This window comes from Trichoderma atroviride, chromosome 2 (assembly GCF_020647795.1).
Source record: "Trichoderma atroviride chromosome 2, complete sequence".
Taxonomy (NCBI): domain Eukaryota; kingdom Fungi; phylum Ascomycota; class Sordariomycetes; order Hypocreales; family Hypocreaceae; genus Trichoderma; species Trichoderma atroviride.
In genome coordinates, this window is record NC_089401.1 from 1,658,296 (window position 1) to 1,681,010 (window position 22,715).

General features: G+C 50.2%; 6 protein-coding genes across 6 annotated transcripts; 3 read left to right on the top strand and 3 right to left on the bottom strand.

Annotated features, from left to right (window-relative positions):
• Nucleotides 1-3,375: 3,375 nt before the first annotated feature.
• TrAtP1_003302 (uncharacterized protein) lies at nt 3,376-8,657 on the bottom strand (the record flags this gene model as incomplete). The annotated part of the gene is made up of 2 exons (XM_014087815.2): nt 3,376-8,522; nt 8,594-8,657. The coding sequence occupies 2 exons, from the start codon at nt 8,655-8,657 to the stop codon at nt 3,376-3,378; spliced, it is 5,211 nt and encodes a 1,736-aa protein (XP_013943290.2).
• A 215-nt stretch (nt 8,658-8,872) lies between these two features.
• On the top strand, nt 8,873-9,073 carry TrAtP1_003303 (uncharacterized protein; the record flags this gene model as incomplete). Its single annotated transcript, XM_066111828.1, has 1 exon — nt 8,873-9,073. One exon carries the CDS (start codon nt 8,873-8,875, stop codon nt 9,071-9,073), a length of 201 nt encoding a protein of 66 aa, XP_065967907.1.
• Nucleotides 9,074-9,709: 636 nt separating this feature from the next.
• On the bottom strand, nt 9,710-10,176 carry TrAtP1_003304 (uncharacterized protein; the record flags this gene model as incomplete). Its single annotated transcript, XM_014087816.2, has 2 exons — nt 9,710-10,016; nt 10,088-10,176. 2 exons carry the CDS (start codon nt 10,174-10,176, stop codon nt 9,710-9,712), a joined length of 396 nt encoding a protein of 131 aa, XP_013943291.1.
• A 241-nt stretch (nt 10,177-10,417) lies between these two features.
• Nucleotides 10,418-11,051, top strand: TrAtP1_003305 (uncharacterized protein). Its single transcript, XM_014087818.2, has 2 exons — nt 10,418-10,682; nt 10,770-11,051. Exons 1-2 carry the CDS (start codon nt 10,542-10,544, stop codon nt 10,989-10,991), a joined length of 363 nt encoding a protein of 120 aa, XP_013943293.1. The 5' UTR covers nt 10,418-10,541; the 3' UTR covers nt 10,992-11,051.
• On the bottom strand, nt 11,052-13,395 carry TrAtP1_003306 (uncharacterized protein). The gene is made up of 5 exons (XM_014087817.2): nt 12,404-13,395; nt 12,215-12,350; nt 12,039-12,145; nt 11,564-11,958; nt 11,052-11,483 (listed from the first exon to the last, which is right to left on the bottom strand). The coding sequence occupies exons 1-5, from the start codon at nt 13,314-13,316 to the stop codon at nt 11,106-11,108; spliced, it is 1,929 nt and encodes a 642-aa protein (XP_013943292.2). The 5' UTR covers nt 13,317-13,395; the 3' UTR covers nt 11,052-11,105.
• A 6,366-nt stretch (nt 13,396-19,761) lies between these two features.
• Nucleotides 19,762-21,953, top strand: TrAtP1_003307 (uncharacterized protein; the record flags this gene model as incomplete). The annotated part of the gene is made up of 3 exons (XM_014087819.2): nt 19,762-19,848; nt 19,903-20,212; nt 20,263-21,953. 3 exons carry the CDS (start codon nt 19,762-19,764, stop codon nt 21,951-21,953), a joined length of 2,088 nt encoding a protein of 695 aa, XP_013943294.2.
• Nucleotides 21,954-22,715: the final 762 nt, after the last annotated feature.

Sequence of the window (22,715 nt, forward strand, 5' to 3'; positions counted from 1 at the left end):
GAAAGCCAGAATCCCAGACCACTGGGACCGGTGGAGAACGGGCAATTATTACATGTACCCGCCAACGGCCTGCTTTAGCTCGAGTGCGGTATGCCTCTAGTGAGGGACAAGTATCATCTGTAGGGAGAGAGAGTGCATGTTGTTTACACCTGCTATTACATGTACACTCTTGTAATACTTTGCAGGCCGTGCCCCCCCTCAAAAGGACTGGACTCTGAGCGTTGCATATCAACCACGCCATGGCGGCCGGGGATCATGCGACCCAGACCCAGGGAGCGCGTGTGCTCTCCCGGTTGGTCGGGCAGATCTCAGATGTCGGCTCGACACGCCGCACTTTCGCCGCATGATTTTGAAACCGCCGAGGAAATTTCAAATAGCAACATGACCCGAACCTTGGCTACATACGCGGTCTAGGAAGGGCAAACAGGGCATCCTTGTCTATGGCTTCTGTGAATAGGCCCAGCTTTACGGAGCATGGTAAACTCATCTCTGGGTCTGCATCCAGCCAGTAGGAAGAGGCATAACGGCAAGAGGGTGTGCTGCAAAACATGCACGGAGCCCGACTCGGATAGGAGGAGCAAACGGCTCGGGACCCGGGAGCTGCATTAGCAGCATGCACAAAAGCAGCATCTTTGAACGCTGCTTGCTTTTGCTGTGCATGTACTGTGATCTTTTTCGGTGTATCCTGTGGCTGCTATTGCTTGGATCTGCGAGTCTGTCTTGGAGAAGACCCTCGCGGTGGAAGCACAGGGAGGGTCCGATATGCGTGCTCTGCTCCGTATTAGTCGTCTGCATGCTGTTGCGGCCCCCACGACCTGCAATAACCACTAGTATTAGTACCTAGTTCAAGCCATAAATATGCGACGGCAAAGAGCCGTCCGCGGCGGCGGGCCGGAGGAGATATTTGGGCTAGAGCCAGGCATTGCCAGCTCCCTGGTACTCCGTATTTCGAACATTGAGGTTTACTACGGCACGTGTAAACATGACTTTACGTACAGTCGTATCCATACGGCTTCTTCCCTGTCCACCCACGTTGAGGAGCCTGGTCAGGTTATGCTCCCTGGCCCAAGTAGTGTAAGTGAATGTGCTTATTTGCCTAGATGGGTCAAACCTTGGCTGCAGGGCGGCTGGAGCAAGGATTCGCAGGCCTAGTTTCCTGTTCAGGGGGGGTGCACGTTCAAACGCCATGCTCACAACAAGGCTTCGAAGCAATTGCAAATAGTAGTACCTATTACTCACCATAATGCACTTTCTTACGGTAGACGTATAATTATCCAAATCGTCCTACATTTCTCCATCTTAAGCGCCCCATACGTAATAGTAGTGAGATTCCCTGAATTGTACAAAATACAGCATAGCATAACAGGGCATCTCACCTCCCAGATTTCTCTCCTAACCAATAGTCACAAATGGGCTTTACAGATGTTCCCCAAGCACAGCATAATATCACATAGTAAGCACTCACGCCATGTACTATTGCTGGCCCCCAAACTGACAGATGGCTTTTCTGTGCGACTACTTAAAAGGCGCATTGCTCTACACACCAACACAAGCACGCATAAACACCAACACAAGCCACACAAAATATCCCGGCCTCAGCAGCGGCGCCCGCTCTGCGGGTCATGGGACGCACAAGTAACTTGTTCTTCTCCCTGGAAAAGATGATGGCTTGAAACACTGGAAGCCGGCAGAAAGTGGCTGTAGCTCGTGTGAACTAGTTGGTACGCGCCAGGCAATCCTTCTTGCCAACACCAAATGCCTGCTTTAGCACTAGAAAGCCTTGCTCCCTTGGATATTGTTTTGCATCTTAAAATCCTTACTCGGAATTCGGCCCCCCCCCCGGCGCGAAACGAAACCCTCTCATTGCTTTCCCCTACTGTGTGGGACACTATCAACTCAAGGAGGCCCGCTGTCGTGGGTGCCAACAGCTCTCTTTGTCGTGTCACCATCTGACTTCCCGACAATGTGGCACGTATTACTACGGAGAATTATTAAAGAAAGCCTAGGATGATGCGAGTAAGATTTATCAGAATAGGTATAACCATAATCATTACCCTGCGTACGTAGTCGATGAACAGGGTTAACAGAACATTAGCGAGGATCTTCTGCTCGCGCCATGTCGTGACGGTCAATTGCTGCAACGCTTTTGAAGGCTCGTAGTATCAGTAATATTTCTTCTCTCTGATCTACATACTTAGCTCATGAAAGTCACGGTTAATGCCATAGGACGCTATTCATGCGCAAGAAAATGCAATACATTCTCCGGCGGAATAGCTATGTGAATAGTATAGCCTCTGATCGGTAAGACGTCATGAAAAGTACTCGTCATAATATAATCGCAAGGGGGTATTTCAGCTGACTCCTCGTTTAGCACTTCTGTAACTCGGGAAGCAAGGACCACCAATTCATAATGATATATGACGAAAAAAGCAAAAATTACTACAAGCATGGACTTGGTTGTATAACAAAAAAAGCAGACCTTTCTGCTCTCCTTCCAGTAAAAGCCCATCCCATGAAAAGAGTGGCAAATTCTGTTGTGCATCCCAACTGATAAAATACCAACTTCTGGGTCGTACAATCTTACATGTGGACTTACTCTTCGTACTACCTACTATTGTGTATCGGAGCCCTCTCTCCCTTTACCATTAAATTGCGGCTTTCGTATTGCCCTCCTCCACATGCATTAACGCATGGATGTTATTGAGGCATTACTGGCCAACCGAGCCCCTCCATGTGACAAATTGCAATTAGTATTTCGGGACATTCCGCCTCAACCTTTGCCCATTAGGAGGTCTCAATATCGTCCGCCGTCTCTGTTGTAATATAGAGTGAATAATAACTGACTTTGATTACACGCGCTATACAAGACAGCACAAGCATACACATACATACATATTCACCGCAAAAGAAACAACAACCAAAAAAAAAAAAGCCGCCTAACGTTCTTTCAATTCGAATAATAGTATAGCATTATCATGATTTTCCATCATGATTCTCCATCTTGAAAAACCCAGCTATCCAAACCCTCCCTCCCTCCACTTCAACACACAGAGCGACCCCCTTCTATTCTATAAAAGCAAAATCTGTGTTTCCACAATCTGTGAAATTTTTTTTTTTAGTTTTTTCCGTTTTGCTGCGTCCATCTGAGGGGGTATAATCTAACTTGTGGCCAACCACGACTAGCCATACAAAGGGAAAGGAAGATATATATATGCATATATATAAATATATAAGGAAAGTAGAAGAAAGAAAAAAATCGCAAGTACTTGGAGTTTTCATAAGGGTGTTTGGGGGAGGGGAAAAAACAAAAAGGAAACGCAAAAAACATCAATCCGTTATACTCTTCACTCATTTCTCATTCTTCTTTTTTTATCTTCAATTGTCGCTGCTTTGGCCGGGACTCATGATTCCGCTGACGGGCGTGTCTTCGCCATTGGAGAGGAACGACTGGTCAATCCTAAAGATCCAGTCCGTCTTGTCGCGCTCGCTGCGAGCCGCAAAGAGCCATGTGTTGTCTGTCCCATAAATCGCAAACACAGCGGCTTGCATACGCTCGCTCAGGCGCTGAACTCCTTGTCCCGCAGACGATCCTCCTCCTCCGCTACCGTTGGGCCCGGTCCAAACTGTTGAAATGACCCGTCCTGAAGCCGTCCGTCGGTGGCCTGGCGTAAACTCTGGTGAGCTGCTATTGCCTCGTGCAGGCCTATCGTAATCATCTGGGCCGTGCAAAAGACCAAGCACGCCGGGCTGGCTATCTACGCGCGAATTACGCAGGCTTACAATGCCTATTTCGTCACCATCTGTTGCAGAGTATATGTGGAGGTACGGTCTCCTCAGTTCCACAAATCTCTTTACCCATCGCGTAGATTCATTGTTTGGCACCAGTAAATAACCGCCTTTTTGCACCTTTGGATTTTTGGGAACGCGAGTGATGGTGGTAATGAGTGTAGGTGGCGCAGACTCGGTTGCGACTCCGTTTTCTGGGGGCGTCGTATTCTCTGGGCTCAAAAGCTTTGCGAATGGATCTGGGTATTTCTGCCAAAGCTTCAAACACAGCTCCAACAAGTCCAGTTGTCGTGTATTGTATTCGGAAATTGGAGCAGCAGGTTCTAGACCTGTAACTTCTTGTGGCACCTGTTGGTCGGTAAAGTCGTCTTTCAGAGTTTCGTTGCCAGTCTCTTCTGGGCCAAGTTCATCTCCGTTGATTGACGGAGCTTGAGACGTTACAGGCGTATCGTTGAGCAAATCGTCGTCGTTGGGGACGATCGCTTGCATGATTGGAGACGATTCAGGCTCCGGCTCAGGATCCTCCTGTTCCTTTCCACTGACTGTGGGATCAATGCCATACTGCGCAAGGACGCTAGCTACGGCACCAAGTTCAGCGTTGCGGCGCCTCTTCTTCTTCGAGTGAAGGAAATCGCTGACCAGGGACACGCCTCGAGGGGTCCAACTATGGAGATTTTCCTCGCCCTTGACGTAATCATGCTGACTGCTCATCCTCCACAAGTCGCCTACCCTCTTGATCGGCGCAGGCTTCATGGTCAAGGTAAAGACTCCGCTCGAGGAGCGAACGAATCGCATGTTCTGCCAGAGGGACGTAAAGACAGAGGTTTGCCGAACAAACGTGCGCGACATCACTTGTAAGTTGACTTTTTGTGAAAATCTCATGGGTTCTGCCAACTTCTCCGAAGAAATCTCCCAGGAGATGGTCATCTGAACACGAAATTTGTCGGGCGTTACACGATCAAGAAGAAGTGAATTGTGCTGACTAGAGTCCCATTGGGCATGTACCACAATATTGCGCGTGCCATTGGGGTTCTCGCGGAAGACGGGATTCGACGCAAGCTTGAGAGTGATGTCGCGATCTGTGACCATGTCGGGAGATTTGCCTGCAGTGTCAACGGTTCTAATTTTGCCTACGCGGACAGAGGTAACATCTCCCCATGGCAAGACATCTCCCGAGCTGTGTGAAATTTCAATGCAAACACGCCTCTGCAGACCCTGGTGTAGTTGGAATGTTCCGCTGTCAAGCTCGCTGGATTGGGTGACTTCGACGGCAGCGTACTCTCCGTGCTCATTAAGCTCCATGATCTGGATTCGAGAGAGTAAGTCGTGTTTTTCCTGAGTAAAAAATTGAGACTCATTAATGCGAGCTCCCTTATTGTTGTCCGCAGCAGGGCATGCATCTCTCATGTCGTCCCAGCTAAGGAGCTTATCGAGATGCATTGTCGAAACTTTAGCAAAGATGGCTGCTCTCAGTGTAACCTCTGGGGTAGCAAATAAGGGCACACTCATGCTATGAACGCTCTCAAAGCGTATTGGGCCCTCGTCGAAACTTTGAATCATCTGGGTTGTCGTGATGCCGTCCTCTTCCGAAATTCCGGGAATAAACAGCTGTGCATGCACATCGGTTCCTTCTCGCTCGGCAAAGCCTACCATTTCGTGCATAACGACGTTGAACTTGAGCATGTTGGTAGGGGCCCGGGCATGAGAAGGCTCAATAGACAGTTTGAGCATGCCAACCTCATGAGAGGTGTAAGGGGAAAGGACATCCAGCGCAAAATCCTGCACTCGGCTTTCAAACACAGCTCTGAGAGGAATATCTACCTCGCCCACAAGGGTGTAGGAGGGCATATTTGTCTCCACAAAGGGGTTATCCAGGCTTAGGTGCTGGGCATACTCTGGCTGGTCGAGGTATTGGTGCATTTGTCGCATTATGCGCACCCGGTCATACAGCTTCTCCAGACTCCACAGGCGAACTACAGTATTCTTGTAGTCAATAACGCGGACGCCAATGCAGGGCTTGTAAGCCTCCTCCAGTGCTATATCGTCTCCCTCGCTCGTAAGGCCGTTGAGAACCATGTCATAGGAAGAGCACAAGACGTGTCCCATGTCCACGGTGGTGAATTGGAAGACGACGCTCTCATTAAGCTCGTTGCTCATAATCTGAGCTTCTTTTAGGATGGATGCATTCTGGAGCACGGTCTCGGCCATTTTGACAAAGTGGCGGCTGCGCCATGCCTTGACCGTCTTTCTTGCAATGTCCATCTCGTGATCAGATAGCCTGGGGCTTGCCTTGGGGCGTTTCAGGGGATCCATCTTTTCGATTTTTTCCTCAAACTGTTTGCGCTGTAGGCTGAGTTGTTTCTGCATATCCTCCTTGAGCTCCATGAGCGCCGCTTCCATGCGTGCTTTTTCTTGCTTGATCTCTTCAACTTCCATGTGGGAAACATCTGCACCTCTGAGTCGGTCTCGGAATTCTTCTTTTTGCCTCTCGAATTGCGACTGGAGCTCCTCTCTTACTTCCCTGAACTGGTCGTCTTGGTCCCCCTGCCTTGGTGTCGAGGGCATTGTTAGGGCTGTGTCAAGAGAAAAGTTGTCGATGGTTCCTGTCGACATGTACTTTTCTCGAATCGGAAACGACGTGGCTGATTCCGAATCGTCTCCATCATCGCGCGTAATAACACGCTCTGCTCTCGCCCTTTGGACCTCTTCGAACAATGCATTCAGCTCTTCATCCGTCAGACTGGCAAAGTTATGGTCAGTCCCAAGAATGGCACCGGCAGCCTCTCTCCGCGCCAAGGACCAGTCAGAATCCTTGCCGTTCCGCTGGAAGAAGGCGGGTGAGTCTGGCCGAGACGACTCGCCACTGTCTGAAACTTTGCTAAACGATCTTTCGTGCCCGGGCGTTCGGGGAGTCGATGGTGTCGGGCTCAGCGCTTGCAGCTGACTCGCAGTGATGGACTGCCGCAGCAAGCTTTGGCGGTTGCCGGTATCTTCAGCTCGTTCGGCTCTGGCCTCCATGGGGTGGTTGAACCGGAAGATGTGGAAGTCGCCGAGGATAACACGGAATCCCGAATGGAGCTGCTTCGGCTCTGTGATTCGCTTGCCGTTGACCATGACCGACGCCCCTTCTCTCGGTATGACGGTAACGACGCCGTCAGCATTTTCAAAGATGCAGTGATCGTGCAATATCCTGGTGCCATTCAAGCGGATATTGGCCTGATTTTCCGCGTTTGTGTCAACATTGCCTACGGTGGTTGTCCCAGGTTTGAGATTGTAGACCAGACACTCTGCTAGAAGAGGGTCGTCGGATAAGTTGACAAGATGGGGCATCTTCTTTGGCGTGTGCAGGCCCACGAATCCCTTTTCGATGCTGATGCCGAGTTCTTCCAAAGCCGCCTCACGCTCTTTATGGATTTCCTCCGTCTTCGTTAACTTCTCTTCCCACGTCTGATTCAAGTCTGTGAGTAGCTTCTCGCTTTGGCTCAGTTGTTCCGCAATCTCTGCCTTGGAAACTTTCTTGACCGTACCATCCGATGCCGTGATGCTCACTATCTGCTTCTCCAACGGAGTGCCCTCGTCGTAAACTTCGTCTGGGGGGACGCCAGCACCTCCGGTCGCACCAAGGCTTCCTCCACCGCCAAGCTTGCTCCTCAAAAGAGACAGCTCCTCCTTTAGCTCTCTGATCATACGAGCATTTGCGTCTTCGTTGACCACGGCATGGTTCTTGATTCGTTTTGCAGAGTCAGCATATCGAAGCGTGCTTATTGTCTCATCGTAATTGATATCGGCAGGACTGATGGCTGCAATCATGGCAGTCATACTGTTTCCACCCAAAGAGTCTTTCAGCAACCAGGTGAGTACACTGTCACGGTACGGCACCTGAGAGCCACCCTTCTTTTTCTTGGCGCCGGTAGACAAGTCCGCCAGCGCGGCAATGACACGACCAAGCGTGGAAAGCGATCTGTTGATTTCAGCGCCTTCCTTGAGTCGCGCTCCAGTCGCACCAGTCGAGTTGGCTCTTTCGGAACCGGCCAAATCGACCAGACTAATCTTGGCGACCTTTTCCATCTCCATTTTGGTCTCAGCATCATACTTCTTCTGCGTTAGCATAAGCGTGAAAACAGCATGACTTCGACTGGAGGTTTCGTTCATGTTGGTCGCAGCAACAGTTCTAGCCTTGTTTCCCTCATCCATGAGGTGCTCGATTTCCGCAAAACTCGTAACAACAAGCTTGGCAAGGTCTTCGACATACGGGCCGGTGGACGGGTGTTCTCGAACTTTCAAGTTGCCCTTTGTGGAAGGGTTGAGCAGATCACGGACTCGTTCGTTGTAAATCTCCAGATATGACACTTCGACTGTGCACTTGCTCGGCGAGTCGCCTTGTATCTTTCCTATTCTCTGAAACATTTCCTGGCAAATCATGGGAATGATACCGACTTCTTTGCCGTATCCCATCATGGAGTACGACTTTCCAGAACCAGTCTGGCCATAGGCGAAAATACAGTTGTTGTATCCCTCGAAGGCGTTGTCTAGGAGCGGCGCGCCCAGATCTTCAAACAGGTTGTGCTGGCCGGCATAGTTGGAGTCCTCCTTGTTGAACGACCAGTATGATCTGTCAAAGGCAAAGGACTTGGGAGCGCTGTCTTTGGTCCCCTTGGATAAATGTCCTTCGGGCGGCGTGATGACGGTTTGGTTCCCCTGCATATCCACGATACGCTGGGCTCCGCGGTCGATTTCTGCATTCCAGCCGTTAACTCTTGATTCACCCATCCATATCTGCCGTCGCGCCATGTGCGTGTAGACCCACCTCTGCCATTGAACGGCCGGACTCTCACCACCACCTTGATGTTTCCTCCCCCAGCTGGCGCCATGGCTGCTCGAATATGTGCGGGGACCTAGGTTGGTCCCCTCGAATGCCGCGCGGTTGTGCAGGCAATGCGCCCCGGGTCGGTGAAGGGCAAAAAGTCGTCCAAGGATGTATGCGCGGGGAAGAGCTTCAGCGAAACCGAGTCCCCATGCGCTTCCAATCAAGTGGAACAAAGCAAAGTAAACAGCACGTGTATGTAGCCGTCAAGGCCTTCTGTCCATGCTCGAGCCAAAGGCCTCCCTCGTGGCGGCGGTGGGAGCGCCCCGATTTTCCCGAGGTCGAGGGTTCGCAAGCGGTCGCAAGAAATTCCGCCCTGTCCAAGTTGCGCCGACTCGAAGGCGCTCGGCCGCTGCGTGTGCGATGAGCTCAGGACAGTCGCCGGAACCGCTATTCGTGCCGTCGTCAGTCGTCACCGGATGATGCAGCTTCAGCAGCAGCACAAACGTCGACAGGAGAAACGCGGTCGCGCTGATGGTGCACCTCCTTGCGGACCGACCCTCTATCTCTTCAGCGGTCACTGTGATTGGGGGCGGAGGTGCAGCTGTCAGGGGAGTTCACGTGTGGGTTGTTGATGCGGTCTGCGCTTGTGACGCAGGTGGCATGGCGGGCGCCGCGGATTAGCCGCTGCATTCACTGCGAGCGTCCATGTTATCATGACCTCGGTGCAATTATAGGGGAGACGCAGCCTGCACGTTGGCCCCTAAAGAGCGCATCCCGCTGCTGCATCTCCATCACTAAGCTGGATGCTAACGACTTTTAGGGGCTTCACCTTGATTTGCACATGCGCGCAAAGGCTCCAAAGGAGCAGTCGCCCAATATGTGCGTTTATGCGCCCCACCGTCTCGTGGTCTGACATTCCTCTCTCCGCCTGCTGGCAGCCACTGGTTTGTTTTGTTTGCCGTCAAAGTGTCAATACAAGGTGCCTGGCTAATAGACGGGATCAATGCATCAGGCCTTTTCCTCCTCCGCCAAGGCTTAGGCTGTCGTTTGCTTGAATCTCCCCAGGATTCACAGGTGCCCACCAGACCTGGCGGGTTTCAGATGAGGCTGTGCGCATCAAGGCCGGGCCGCTGCATCTTCCAGGCTCTTCTCATATCTCCCAATATCCAAAGGTCCCGTCGACCATACTAACAGCGCTTGAACATGTCTGGGAGACTGGTTGGTCCCTGGTAGTTTTTGCGTGTCCGACTTCTTCCCCTCAACGATATACCCCACGACATTCACCCAGTGCCCGACCTGCGCCAATCCCGGCTGGATAGTCTCGAGAACGAGCTCAATGTCCACCAGCACAGTCTCGTTTGTTCCCGGCGGGAACATGTGTGCCAGAGCAAGGCATGCCGTAGAAGTATCGTATGAGATGACACTGTCATGGGTTTAAGCATAAGATGCCACGGTGCTCGGTGGGATTCATCCTGTTGTAAACATAATACGTACCATCCCAAGAATCTCACTTTGTCGCCAACCGAGCGCTCTTTCAGCTGCGATAACAAGCAGAGCTGCGAGGCCACCGGACCCCACGACATGGCTCTGTGGTTCTCAAGAAGCCTTCATTGGAAGCGGCAGAGCCATTCATAAGCTGACTGGCATCTGACATGTGAGCCCAGCTCCTCGTTATCTGGGTCGTATGGCGATTGCGGCGAGGATTCGGTGACTGGCAACTGCCCCGCGCTAGCACGAAGCTCAGTTACGGCTACTGTGTGTAAGTAAACGGTTTACACTGTGCGGATATTCTGTTAAAGCGTAACTGCCCGGTTACACGTTACACAATGTGATACTACCAGGTGCCCTTTTCTCAGCGAATAAATTTCCTCGGCTCACTTTCAATTCCCGTCATACACCTCAAGCTATTCAAGCATTCATAGAAGACATCGCTGCGTCTGTCTTGAACATGTCGTCGTCACCGGAGCCTCGCCCGATACATCTCTACAAAATCCTCTCTTCACATCCCATCGAACCTTTTCCCATTGAGTATCCCCTCTCAGGGCTCGACGCAAAGGATGGATTCGTTCACTTAAGCACGGCAATGCAGGTAATACAAGATTTTTTTTTTTTTTTCCTCGCTGCGAGCTTCCTCTAGACATTGCTAGAATTATCTCATCTGATATTAAAAATCTAGGTCCCCAACACGGCCGATTTATTCTTCACTGAAACTCCTACCCTATGGATCATCAAGTTTAAGATGTCAAAGTTGGCGGATCCGATCAAATGGGAAAATGGGTTCCCGCATTTATATGGCAACTTTGGCGCAAGAGATGTTGTGAGCTTTGCGAAATTTGAACGAAGAGAGGGGCAGAGATGGGTTGAGTGGATGCTCGACGTAGAGTGGCTCGAATGGTAATTACTACGTCGCATCAACACAAATAGTATCACTACATGGCACTGTATAAAATTGTTTCACATGCTTCTTTTATTTTACTTTATTTCCACTCAATGGTTATATATAGAAAGACCCCTAGACGCCAAGATCCTTTTCCACCATACCCCTGCAGATGGGGTGGTAAAAGTCCTTGTACTTGGCAAAAGTCTCCAGGGCGAGGCTTCGATCAACCTTGTTCAGAGATCGGAACAAGGGTCGGACGAACTTCATGCGACCGACCTTGCCAAGCAGATCGGCTGTGCTCTGGTAGCTTGTGCTGTCATTGGCCTTGAGAGCGATCTGCAGATAGGCAAACTGAAGCTCAACATTCTGGGTGTCGAGGAGACTGTAGACCTTACCCAGAAGCTGGGCCCGTTCGGTGCTCAGAGCACCATGCTGCTGCAGCTTTTCAAGGAAAACAATCTTCTGGTTGGAAGAGAACGATTCAACATCCTTGGCGCTGGGCTCATAAGACTAGACGTTCCAAAACGTTAGATAATGATATATAATTGGGGTGTCGAGAGCTTGAAAATCGACATGAGGAGGCAACTTACATCATTTTCCCACTTCGCAGCCAATTCGTAGCATTGACCAGCAAGGGTCATGTCAAACTCGGGCTTAGGGGGCAGGCCTGGAGTGTAGAGCTTGCCTTCCCAGTCAATAGTAGCAACCTTCTTCTTGATATCCTCATCGCCCAGGCCGTTGAAAAAGTCGACAAACGTGTCCCTGAATTCAAAAGAGTCGAGAGACTTTCCAGCCCACTTGGTAAAGTAGTGAGGAATGAACTTATTAAAGTTCTCCCGGCCAACGAGACGATCCAGGTAGTAAAGGAAGTGGAATCCCTTCTCGTAAGCAACGGTGCTGTAAACATCCTCGGGGTCCACGTTATCGTGGCTGATGATGAGTTTTGTGTATTCGTGGTCCTTGCCGAAATGCGCAACAGCATCCTCTGAAATCGATATTAGATCAGTCTGCACAATTGATGACTTATACCATATAGGTCATGCATATGTGTGTGTGAATGCTTACCGAGAGCCTTCCATCCGATGATGGATGAAAAGTCAAACTGGGGCTCGCCGTGGACGGCAGCCTCAATTCGTCGCTCCAGATAGACGGTCCAGCCTTCGTTCAGCCAACTATCCCAGTGTTAGCTCGTCCATCCTCACCAGGTGGGTAAGGTCAAAAGTCATGAAAGAGATACGTACAAGTGCTCCCAGCTGGCGTTGGAAACCAGGTTGCCGCTCCAGCTGTGGGCAAGCTCGTGAGCAATCACATCAACGTTTTGCCTGTCGCCGCTAATGATGGTAGGGGTGGCAAAAGTGTAAATGGGGTTCTCCATGCCTGAGATTAAGGTTAGAATAGCCACTGAAGCTCATCTCATGGGTGTTCCTAACCTCCATAGGGGAAGCTGGGGGGCAGAACAAGCACATTGTACTCTCCCCACTTGTACGGGAAGACAATGCTCTCAGCAATTTCCAGGAACTTCTCCATGTCTCGCTCGAGCTCCCATTTGCAGCCTTCCAGCTCATTGGGACCAGTGACAACCTTGCTACGGGACCCAATGGGGGCAGAGACGATGTCACCAGAAGCAACAGCGAAGAGATATGAAGGGATGGGGACCTTTTGCTCAAACTCATAGACCTTCTCCACGCCGGGAGTAGCTGTGTGGTCGCCAACAGCAACACCAGAAGCAACAACCGGGAGGGTGGAAGTGAACTTGAAGCTGATGGTGGACTTGACATCAGGAGTATCCTGGCAGGGGAAGATGGAGCGAGCATTAATGGCCTGGCACTGCGAAAACATGTACGGATGCTTCTTGTTGGAGGTCTGGGCGGGTGTCAGCCACTGCAGCGCCGTGCACTTGCTCGTCGTCTCCAGCTCAATGGCCAGGTTAACAATGTCGCCCTTGGCCGCGCCATCAGGAACCTGCACATGCAGCGGCGCGCCAAAGGGATCCGAGTGCGGCTTCAGCTCCCACTTGGACTCGGCCGAGTTGACGTTGACCGACGACACCTTGACGAAGCGAGAATCGAGAATGATCTCATTGCTCTGCTTGTCGGTCTGGCTCTCGAGCTGCAGCACCACCGAGCCCTTCAGGCGCTTGTTGTCAAAGTCAATGCTGAAGCTAGCGGTGGTGTGCTTGGTGCGCCAAGCGTCGTAGTTGGACAGCGTAGTGGGATCCCGTTTGGCCATGGTGGTGATGGTAGCGAAGCCCCGCCTGGAGTTGGAGTACAGGTAGCTGGTGGATGTGCGATTCGTGCTGCTGCGCAAAAGACCGACTCTCTTGAAGATCGAGAACCACGACATGTGCTCAAGCTGGGGGTTTTTTTTTCTGACAGCCAGACGGAGCGGGCAGCAAAAGGACCGACTCAAGCCGAGTTCAACGTGCCCGTCGAGCTTCACTGGAAACCACTTGCAAAAGGTCCTCGCAATTGCGAGCTCCCATTTGAGGGCCGTCACGTGCGGAACCACTTGCGGGCAGCTCCAGTTCCCACTGTGGGCACTTTTCGGCTCAGCGCATCGTTGGAGGGGTTGATGCTTTGATGCTTCAACTCTGTAACGATGTTTCTTCTTCTTCTTCTTTTTTCAATATGTCGAATTTTTTTTCTGCTAGCTTTTCCAGCTGTCTGTTTCTCCCTCGGCGGCATCGAATCGATCTAGATGGAGCTGGTGGCTAACGCAGTTTATGAAACCATCGGCTTCTGGACCGTTCCCCGCTAAAAGCTTCAACGAGGAGCCAGGGCCTGTACCTGTCGTGGACCTGAAACGACGGCCAAGCGTCCATACGAGGGACAAAAGATCCCGTCTGTTTTTGGCCTCATTATTCAATCATTTGATGTTCAGCTGAGCCAGCACCTAGACCCCTAGAATCGCCCTAGTTCAGTCCATCGTCTCGATTAGAGCATGATTATGAGAAAGAATGGTGATGGAATAAGTAGTAGAAGATTGTGCGGAAGCGGAGCTCGCCTAAAGCCGCTATGCTGCTCAATCTTTGAGGGGAACTCATTGTGTAAGTGTTGGATTGGACAGGTGGCTTATATCTATATCTTTACGGCAGACGCATGTATGCATATTACTGTAAAAATAGCCAAACAAAGGGCATCTTTAACCCCATGCAGTCCTGTAAAGGACCCCGCCATAAGCGACGTATATGACAATTTGTTACGTATGATGCTGTATGATGAACCAAGTTCTTCGTGGAGAAAGATGTACTTGTATGGGGCTTATTAGCCTTTGAGCAAAATAGCCGCAAAGGGTACTAAACATTAGTAGTAAAACGAGTACACAGGAAGTTTACCAGCCGACCTCATCCATTTGCTTCTGTGAATGAATCAGGGACCACAAAAGCATGCTCATTTTTGCGAGTCAGCTATATCGTAGATATGATCTACATGTTTCTCTATGACTTTGTTGCTGTCTATGATGAAAATTTTCAGAACTTGGTCATGATGAAAAATAGATCTGGGCAAGTACCTGTGAGTGTACCGAGGGATTAACAGTACTTGCCAGTACTTATAAAGATGGTGGATCAATGGAAAGGGAAAGAAAGAACTGAGTAGAACGGGATTGAAGTCTTCGCTTTGGTTAGGTACCAGGTGCCTACTTTATGCTGATAATACCAATAACTACCTGAGTACATCAGTATTATTGGACGACCGAAATACGGATTGTACAATGCATTCCTTACCTAACCTACCTAGGTATCTGACACTGATGCCATGGCTTATTTGCAATGATCACAACTAACGTTATTCAAATCTAGAGCGATAATCTCTCTTCAACTGGGTAGGTACTAGGCACCTAAGTATAGAGTTGATGTTTAGCATCCCCGGATATCAGTTGTACTTTAATAAAGCAACGGCCGTCAAGTGGATAGTTTGGTCAAGACATCTTAGATACCTACTCAGATACATGCTTCACCTAGTCATCAAGTATATACTAGTACCTAGCAGGATTTGTCTGTAGCAAGTGCCTTGATTATTATTACCCAGGTACCTAGATATGCTCAAGGCGAATATCTCAATGTGTTGGGTGGAAAGTATAGCTAGGTACATGTACTCGACACTTAGCCACTGAGTAGTACCTCTACTACTAACAGAGTGGCACGAAAGCAGAGCTTTATCGACGAATCGATGCCAAGTTCCCTTGCCTTCTCACTGTTCCACTTTCTTTCTGTATGAAAATTTTGCACTGCGCTCATTGCGCACTCGATGCATCATAGCCTCCGTTCTGTTCAATATCTGTCCAATCGTCGATATTTCTGTACATGTCTAGAATGAAGAACTCTTCTTAGTTGAGGGGTCAAAGTATTCCGAAAGTGCCGCTAAATTGGACAACATGGCTATTGCATGAACCCAAACTGTTTGTCCAGTGTCAGAACAGCACGGCTACACCAGCGAGAGACTTGATAACATGGAACAGATACTCGAGCACCTGGAAAACACAATCTTCAAACGCCATAACCAACAAGCCGGGCAAACGAGCAAGTGGGCCGGGTAATGGAGAATATGGATACATAGGTCAACGCAAAGCCGTGGCAGCAGCGTGGCTGAATTACTAACGGCTCCCCTCCCAGAGAGACCCTTAGCTCATGGAGCAAGTGTTTCATTGTTTTCAGATCTCCGGGCAGTCCGAGGAAAAAAACCAACTCCATTATGCTCAGAAGCAGATATCCGTTGTTGACAGAGTCAGAGACGAGGTATTTTCGATCGATCCACGAGCAAGAAAAGAAATACAGTATGATGGAGCCTTTTTGTTTCAACAAATGGAGACTCGCTTAGCTACAGATGCTCAGGGGAGTCAGTAGTCAATGGGGCATAGCAAGACGAGCAAGATTTTAGCTAGAGGATGGTTACACTATGTATTTGCCACTCTGTAGCCACCTTTTTGAGGAGCAAACATACACTTGCTAAGCACCAGGATCGAACATACAAAGAACAAGGGATGTGGAGACGGGATATATGCCTCTGGTTGAGAATCTAACATGCCATTTAATCGCAAAAGTAGAAGTGCCATTAGCATCTTGATATGCAAAGATGAAGTTATAAATCAAGTACGATTTCCAGCATGTAATTTTCCCTACGACCGTGCTCCTTTTCTTGGCTGTTCCGCCAAGCCTTAGGTACGGTCTCTGGAGAAGACATCGTGGAGACTCGTGCAAAAATCCTTCGCAGAGCCGCAAGCCACGGCGCTGTGGAGTTTGGTTATGTGGATGGAGCTACAGATATGTTGCGTTATATGCAAGATTTGAAACAAGTATAAGATGGGCCAAGCTATGAATTTTTTGTTGAACGGATCTTTTGGCATCTAGCAGCGATGCGGCCGTGCTTGATTCAAAATGTGTAAAATTCAAACAATCAAAGATTGAGCTTCTCTTCTCCTTGCTACGCCATCATCATATGTTTATGCCACAACTAAAGTAGATAAATAATCGATAGTATGCAGCCACCTGCTACCAATACGTGGAATCTTAACCACTTATCTGTTCTCAATGGTGGTAGTCCATGGGAATACTGGTAAAGAACTGTGGTTCTGAAGAAGTTGAGTTTAGCGAGCTACAGACGCTGAATGGCCTCCACATTGTGGCCGGAGAGTGGGGCCGAGTCCACATTTGGATATCAGATTCAAGGTGGATCCTTGGATCATGGCACGGACATGCCAGTGTCAATGTCGAAGAAATATCCTTCTCTTATTTTTCGTTTCTTCAAAAGGAGAACAAGAATCATGGTGAAGAGAGTGAAATACGAGTCACCCCTAGAGTGTTTGCGGAATAACTTCCCCCGCAGAGAGTAAGCAGGAGTTGTTTCAGGGTTGAAACAAACCTGTTCAGCCCGCAAACCAAATCCGCCTGCGCAAGCACAAGCAGGCAGGATGCCTTGAACAACGCAAAAATTTTCATCAACGATGATGGTTCATTTCAATAAAGGAGAGATAGGAGGGAATCGAGTTAATTTTCTTCACGTAGTCTAATAAAAGCATCATTGCTCTCCGCAGATGACGCAGACGCATAGCAGTAATTAGCAGTCGGAGATATCCGAGTGGAATCTCTCAACGGAACAAGACCTATCCGGCTTGGAATAGGGCAATGTCATTTCGTTAGTTATTAAATCGATAAAAAGGAAAAGATACTACTGGGAGAGGTAAAGCTCCGAATTGAACTCGGGGTAGCTGCTTGCCGTTTCGTGGACCTGTCTCAGATGTTCTCCACCCCTGTTTTGCTTGGTTTTGCGCAACGGCGATGGCAAGGTGGAGAAAATGCCAAAGCTTGATTATTGTTTAGAAACAACACAAACCTGTTTAGCTGGAGGATAAATCGAGATGTATCTTGGGAATGAACGTCATCGAGCCCTGGCTTGGAGATGGAAGCAGCTCCTGATGATCTGCGCATCCGAAACCGGCATGTAGTGGGCGTAGCATTGAATAACTTGGAAGTGTGATATCACCTGCTTAGACTCATCTCATCACAAAGAACCCCACGAACGTGTTTTAGAGATCTGGGAGGGTGTGCATCAGACGCTGGGCGCAAAGTTTTAGGTTGACTGGAGATGTGACAGAGCCGTGACGGCATGCCATACTTGTCGTTGATGTCTGTCACCATGGCGGTGAAGCGCATCATGATCCTTGGAAACAAGCGGTCCATGCCCAATGCAACCAGGCACATATAGCTGTAATCGAGAATACAAGCGGTATAGTCATCTGTAGCAAAACCGAGCAAGGAGACGCAAAGCCGCCAAGCGTGATTCCTCAAGCCTGCTCGGACCGTAACAGCCCTTTGAAGGATCCTGTATAGGAAACATTAGCTCAATAGTCTTGTTAGCTCGTATGCGGAGTATACATGTCTATAATGACATATTATCATTCGGTGGCTAATTCTGCTAAGAAAGCCTTGTTCCGCAACATGATGGTAGCCTGATGTTGAAGAGAATGAGAATGCCTAGTCAAGTCAATATTAGAAATACTCATTGGAGAAGCATCACCCGTAAAGCCGAGCCGCTGATGGGGGCGATGTGGGAGAGATCATTTATATAAAAAAAAAGAAGCTTGAATAGCACAATAGGGTAGCGTTGAGGCTGTAAAGGAGGCAAATCCAACGGAGGATACAAACACAAGATGCACAAGTAGGCTGCAGCCGTCTCCAGGGGCTGCAGTGCGTCCTTGGGGCCAAAAGAATATCACATCGCAGCCCGTCCCAATGACCAGGCAGTGCCCGCCTCTGCGACCGAGACCGGATGAAATGTGAAGCATATGCCGCCGCCGCCATGCAGGTACGAGCACACGCGCATTGGCTTATCGACGGCACGGCAGATGCGCTCCGGTGACTCGCATTCGTAACACCTGCAAGTGTGTTGCAGTAGGAGCCGTGTTACGAGAAGGCTGAGTCTGCGACACGCTAACGCGGTGATGGACAAGGCGGGAGTGGAGAGTGGCCAACGCCTAGAACGCCTGGATTCTGATGGCACACAATACACACCTGTTCGTATTCTTCGTCTGATAATTTCTGTGCTGTCGGTGCACCTGTGGGTGATGATGCTATACAGTCTTGGGAAGGTCGTCAAGCAAGCGTCACCGGAACGGCTCCCTAGGGGCTCGCGCACGTGCAGTCCGAAGCCTTGTCCATCCCACGCCTGAAGCTCATTGCCTCTCTTCCCTCTGCTTTGCCCCAACTGTGCGTGCATTGCGTCTTCCTCGCCATCGCCAGCCTCATCTTTCCTGTGCCGCTGCTATGTTTAACGAGGCGTGTTTGTAACCGCACTGTAAGGCATACTTTTGCTGCTCTGTTGAGCCTTTGGGGATGCTCGTTGGAGTCAGTATCTCACTCCTGGCCTCTCCAAAGCCCGTCTCTTCTCACCAAGCACCGGCGTCTGAAACTAAACCCCCACTAACCAACCCATCGGCAGGGCCTTATCTCTCCGTATTCCTCTTCTCTCCTCGTCTCGTCGACTGCAATCTTTTCCCCTCGCTATAGCAGTCACCGAATACCGGTGCTAAAACGCAATCGCCCGACAGATCGGATTCGTGCGGGCGAACATCATGGCAGGCAAGGATATCCTGGACCGGCCAAGCATGGTGGGGAAGACGCTTCGACCTGAAGAACGGGTCAACGTCGCCTAGGGGCTAGCGTTTTACTCCTAGTTGCCATGCAGCAGCTCCTCCTCACAATATTTCCTGGCCCTGTCCGTCTACCAGGGTCCGGCCGTCTAACCCTCTTTTGAAGCTTCCGCCGGAGCCTACGGAGTGCTCTACTCTAGATTCTACCCCTGTGGGAACATGGCATGGCACCTGTACAGCCACCAGGCCCCAGCAAGGTCCGGTGCTGTCCTATTTGCATCCGTGTCACAGAAGGGAGCCCCTCAAGCATATCCATATCCTTGACACTCGAGCTAGAACTCTTCGGGTCCGCAGGCCTTCTCCTGGCCACTGTGGATAGCCCCTTCTAGTCGGGTGCAAGCGAGGAGGAACATGGGAGACATCCATGCTTGCTGCGCTAGCCTAGGCCTCATCTGAAATACAATGCATCTTTCTTTCAGGCTCCATCTAGCCGGGAGTGTAGATATATATCCTCATCGCCAGGTTCCAACGCCCGCCTCCCTTCTGGATGGTAGAAAGGTTGGGGATGTTATTTCATAGCGCTCTCGTCTAAGACGAACTGCTAATTGTATCTCACTTGGAGCTGGATGACTGTGTCTTCCCTCTTACACGGTGACATTGAACGCTGAGCTGTCCATCTCGTCGAAGCTGATTCATACGAGTAATGAATCACATTGCTGGCTGCATATCTGGAACTGATCAGAGTGCATCACCAAGGCCTTTCTCGCCAGCTTTTCAGATGGTTTCCGTTGTAAGAAGCCAACTTCCCAATTTCGGTCAATTCATTATGCTTATACCTGTCTAGTCTACGCCGCTGGCGGCTCTACCAGAAGAAAAATCGACCTCTAGAAAGATGCAGCAGGACGGACAAGGCAAATACCAGCTCTTCCCCAAGGGAAGGCAATCGCCTTGCTTTAATAATAATACATCGGTGGACCCCGAGACAGCCTTTGCTCTCGCCATGAACAAGACGTCCGAACGCAACGACAGGTCAGGTGCTACGACTCCGACACTGAAAGTCAAAGCGAGCCTGCCAAATCTTGTCCGACGTCGAAAAGCCACCATCCCGGATCTTGGTCCGATGACAACGGTCCAAGAGGTTTCCATGGACTCTCGTAAGCCTTGTATCCATTGACCATCTAATTCATTTCTAACTGTGCAAAAGCGACAATACCGGGTCGACCACCGGTGCGAGAACGATCCATCAGCGCTCCTGAGGATGGACCCAAACAGAACATGGCTCCACCACAAGTATTCAATTTGACGCATGGCAGAGCGATATATGCACCTCCGAAGCAGATTGAGGTAAAGAGACGACCAAAGAACTCTCAGCCTCCCCGTTTGCCTTCGCCGAAACGACTCGCACCCCTGGTTATCCCCGAGCCGGACACCAAGACCTTTGTGCGGGAAGTCAAGCGCAGCGCTTCACATACGCATCTCAGAGCTGACAGCTCACCACCACTGAACACGGGTGTCCACCAGTATCTGAGCCCTCTTAGTTCCACGTCCGATAACAGCGACCGCCTTAATTCAGGGAGCACGGAAGCTACGTCAGCCACAACTCTGCCGACTCCTGCTTCAGCTCCAATCATGGAGAAAAAGCCAGCCATTAAACAGTGGGAACCTCGATGCCGTACACCAATGAGCGCTACTCCAGCCGAAGGGGGTTCATCCAGCCATGGCCATAGACGAATTGCTTCCGAATCACACAGTATCATGCATAGAGGCAGGCCAAGGAAACGAGCCGAATCGCACCAGAAGAGTGACTCCAACTCCCAACCGAGCTGCGGCGAAAAGAAGCGATCCAAGAGTGCCGAGCAGCGCGCATTTGAGGAGCTTCCCCAGGGCATTAGACCGTTCAAGGCTGCTGCTCAGATGAGCGCCAACGATTTGGCTATTCTTCACCAACAGGCCCTTGGCCAGGTCGAGAGATTTGAAGTGCTACAGGTTGAAGATGTCGAAAGCTTATCCAAGGAACTCCACCGGCTAGATCAAAAAGCAGAATACCTTCGACGCACTTACAACTCTTTGCGGGCTGGCCGACGTAGTTTGCACTCTCGCATCTGCCAATATCTTCGATCCCCAAATAGAGGGGCCCGATTTAGTCCCGAGCCGCTGCTTAGACAAGAAGAAGCACTGGCAGAGCTCGATGCTTCGATTGATGAATGGATCGATAAGCTGGAGAGAGCCGAGAACAGACGTACCCGCGTTCGGCAGAAGCTCCTTGAGCACATCGCCGCAGCCGCAACACTTTCTGTTGGTCGGGAGACACCATCACCGGTGCAGCTACCCGTTATTCAGGATATCGCCACGCCTCCTCGAAGCCCGGTCAAGACCACCTTCACTAGCCGTCCCGAAAGTGCCTCACCGCCGCCTGTGTGCGTGGTGGCTCAAGTACCAAGCATGATTTTCGAGCTGCCAGCCGTTGAGGAGGCTGAAGAGGAAGACAAGGACAAGGACAAGGACGGCCTCGCTCGAAAATCCACTGTGAAGAGCTCTGCCGGAGAGAGCATCCGCATCTACGCTGGCGATGAGCTCTTTGCTCTCTTGACCGACGTGGAAGATGAGATCTACAAGATGAACAATGCCATGCCGGAGCCTGATGCAGATCAGCCCGGATCTCTGCTACAGCCTAGGGATGAACAACAGAGGAGCAATGTGAGGCGTAGCGCCCAACCAGATTCTCCAACCCTTGCTCCCTCGCCAATGTTACAATTCTTCAACCCAGCCGCTACCTCGAAATTCTCTGTCATGTCTGCTGCTCCTTCTCCGCTCGCACCAGTCCCTCCTCTCAAAGACCTGCCACCGAAAGAACCGGAAATCTTCTTAACGAGTGCAGTTTTCAAACCAACATAAGCCCTCTTCTTCCTATCGATACTATCATGAGTTTTTCGCCCTCTTTCGCCTCGCCATTTATCATCTTCTTGTCGCTCTTTTACATGAATGCATCTTGGTTGCGAGCCTAGACCATTTGATACCCGGCCATGAACCTTGTTTTCTCTTGTTGTTACACCAGTCACTCGTTTACAGCCTCCATACCTAGCGTTGCATAAGTATCCGGAGTATCAGCTCATTATTTGTTTTCTGCATAGTTCAAACGTTATGCATCAGTGGCTGGCCGATTGACGCCATCATCGCTATGCGATTGCGACCTGTCTGTCATGCATGGCTGGACACTGTCCGGGGCAAGCGGAAATGCCATTGCGGAATTTTACCTATCATATTTTGCCCATCTTCAGGCTGTCACTCGCTCTACCTGGACACTCTTGTTCACCTTCTATCTTTCTTTCATGTTCACTTCACTTATCTTCACTTCTTCCTTTTGTGACTTACTCTTTTTCTTTAATTTTCTTGCTGTTACTACCTCTTTTTTTATTTTTTATTCTTTTGCCATTCATAATTTTTAGTTTATATTAAGCCTTCGCGGCTGGAGGGAAAATCTCCGATTTCTTTGTTGGGTATCACAGCTGGTTTGTTTGAGGCAGCCTAGCAGGGATAGTCTGGTTCTCGAATACGCCAAGGAGGGGGACCGTGATGGTACCTCCAAGGCTCTGAAACGAGCGAAGTCTAGGCATGCGAAACGAAACAACCAGCGGGGCGGCTGACGGCTGGAGCGGG

Coding starts and splice junctions, on each gene's coding strand:
- TrAtP1_003306 (XM_014087817.2), bottom strand. CDS start 13,316: ATGTCGTGGTTCTCGATCTTCAAGAGAGTCGGTCTTTTGCGCAGCAGC. Junction 12,351..12,403: donor CCCCAGCTTCCCCTATGGAG/GTTAGGAACACC, acceptor CCTTAATCTCAG/GCATGGAGAACCCCATTTAC. Junction 12,146..12,214: donor AACGCCAGCTGGGAGCACTT/GTACGTATCTCT, acceptor ACACTGGGATAG/TTGGCTGAACGAAGGCTGGA.
- TrAtP1_003305 (XM_014087818.2), top strand. CDS start 10,542: ATGTCGTCGTCACCGGAGCCTCGCCCGATACATCTCTACAAAATCCTC. Junction 10,683..10,769: donor ACTTAAGCACGGCAATGCAG/GTAATACAAGAT, acceptor TTAAAAATCTAG/GTCCCCAACACGGCCGATTT.